Raw genomic sequence first — 2,545 nt, 5'->3', positions numbered from 1 at the left:
TGAGTGATGACTATCCTGTGTACTTTAATCAGAAATCATGTTGTGATTTTTCAGGATGCTAAAAAATGACCACTTAGAAGTTTGTTCCATGGATGTTGTTAGAAAGACATATAGGTCTTTGTAAACCATAAACCTGTCATAATCCATATATATGTATATATAAATATGAGAATACAACTCATAATATTTTGATAACTTATGCTACATTAAATTTTGTTAAATCAAACTATTTATTTAATTTTTTTTATATTTATAGGTCTTCGAGCTATGTTTGCTGCAAGGTGTGAAGAATATGTTACACAAGTAGACGAACTCCAAAGGCAGTTAACTGCTGCAGAGGAGGAGAAGAAAACATTGAATCAATTGCTTAGATTAGCAGTTCAACAAAAACTAACTCTTACCCAGAGACTTGAAGAAATGGAAATGGATAGAGAAATTAGAAATGTACGCAGGCCTGTCACAAATAATGCTAATAGAGGTGGAGTCAAACCCCGTTTCCCACAATCTTCTCGTTCCCGAGATTATTTTTAAAAATCATAGCTATTCATTGATTGGTGGAAGAAGGTAATGAATGAATGTAGATCTCTGTCTTTTGTTGTCGTTTTTTATACAAGAGATAAATACATATCTCAAACACAATGGGGAATTTTTTTTTTAATTTACATCAATATTAATGTTTTAAATAGTTAAAAAATTGTTGAATTTTGGAATCTGAAAACCAAAAATGGCTAATATAAAATCAGTAACATATATTTTAAAAGGTATATCCATTAAACTCTTTTAAGTGTTGATTACATGATTTAATAAAAATCAATCTGCTTCAAGAATTTATCACTTGAAAAAACTGCAATAAGTTGAGGTTTTATATTTCAAGTAAAGGTTTTGTTGTTTGTTACATATTTTCTAGAAATCGTGTTGAATATTCATCCATAAAATTGACAGAATCTATTTTGATGGAGCTATAATTGATTATTGGGAGAAGGGGATTAGGGCTGTAGTACTATTTTTTACAGGAGATCAGTATTTATCTTGAAGTTTTCTGAAATTTACATCAATTGATTTAGTTTTTTTTTTTTTTTTATGGAAGTGGGAAAAACAGTAAATTCGTAAATACTAAACTGAAATTGGCTCTTAAACACTTGCTAGGCTGTTTCATTTTAAAAGGTATATTCATTATGACCCTTAGAGTTGATTTCACAATTAAGTATTAGTCACTGATTTTTTTCCATGCAGTTCAGGCTTCTATGAACGAAATAGAAGATAAATCATTTCAAAAATTCCTCTTCTCCCAAACGTTACTAGTTAAATATTTAATAAATCAACCAACTACTTTGTTACAGTTGCTGGACTTTGGATAATGAAGTTATTGCATTACTTGACTACTTAATTTTTTTATTTTTATAAATTGTGATTTTTTGTAATGCAATAACTATCATCAATTTTATTATCCTATTTTATATAAAAATTGAATGCTTATTGCAGTTACTGTGATATATACTTGGTAGTTAAAAAACAAAACAAACAAATAAAAATATATTTAAATGTTTGTGTTTACACATATATAATTTCTGTTTATAATATTTATATCTATTTAAAACATAAGTAAATAAAAGATTTGATGCTGTTATGTTATTGATCTTTTATCCATAGTTAATAATTATGGATTCCTAATCTTGATATCAGGCCAAATCATATCATTCAGCTTGCTCCAAGTTGTACTTTTCTCTTTTTAAATTTAAATTTATTTTCAAATAAACATTGTTATGTATGTGTCTGATTGTAATGAAAAAAGTCTTTTGACTTTATTAGAAATTTTCCAATAAAATCACTGACTTTTATGAGGAATTTTATGAATTGCTCATTCTCTCCACTTTTCACATTTTAAAACTATTACACAGCACAGCTTTTGTTTATTTATGTACTTGATTATAGTTCCGTTTTTTCTATTCATTCGTACATGATTAATAATTATTCATTGTTTATTTTTTAAACACTCTTTGTATGTTTTTCTTTTTCTTGTAAAATATGACATTCCACTGTAGTTCATGCTGTTGTTTTTGTATATATTTGTACATAGTTACCATAATGTAAATACTCAGGACTATCGTAATCAGCCATCAGGCTTAAGTCCCAAAACATGATTAGGGGTTGAATATCATGTATTTAAACAATTTAGAAATGTTATATAAGTAATTGTAAGTCTTTTTGTCTAAGACTGTCATTCACATTGAATGTTCTTTAATGAAATTTGTTATAGATTATTAAATCCGGCCATTGGTATAAACTTTATTGTGAAATAAATTTATATGTGGATGTTTGTGCGTGTTTATTCATGTAAACTAAAGAGTGAGAGAATGTTGACCAGTATAATATTTAAGTCTTGTTTAATTTATTTGGATCCTTTTAAAAAATATCTGTTTAAAATTTTACATTTTTAATTATTTGTTAATTTGTTGTACTTAAAATTGTTTTTAATTTTTTTTTTCTTTTTTTTTAAATTTTTGTTGATTATATTGTTAGTCTTCCTACTACTTTTAACATGTTT

At 26.4% G+C, this 2,545-nt stretch overlaps 1 protein-coding gene across 1 annotated transcript in view; it reads left to right on the top strand.

Annotated features, from left to right (window-relative positions):
• BicD (protein bicaudal D) overlaps nucleotides 1-660 on the top strand; it is a 29,272-nt gene extending 28,612 nt beyond the window's left edge. Inside the window, exon 12 of the mRNA XM_014425646.3 lies at nucleotides 257-660. Coding sequence (XP_014281132.1) covers nucleotides 257-531 — 275 coding nt within the window. The 3' untranslated portion in view covers nucleotides 532-660. The remainder of the gene's footprint in view (nucleotides 1-256) is intronic.
• The last annotated feature ends 1,885 nt before the right edge of the window (nucleotides 661-2,545 follow it).

The sequence above is a fragment of the Halyomorpha halys genome, unplaced genomic scaffold (assembly GCF_000696795.3).
Source record: "Halyomorpha halys isolate HHAL.00 unplaced genomic scaffold, Hhal_1.1 Scaffold525.1, whole genome shotgun sequence".
Classification (NCBI taxonomy): Eukaryota; Metazoa; Arthropoda; class Insecta; order Hemiptera; family Pentatomidae; genus Halyomorpha; species Halyomorpha halys.
The sequence above is the reverse complement of the archived record's forward strand: the minus strand, read 5'-3'. Positions and strand labels throughout refer to the sequence as shown.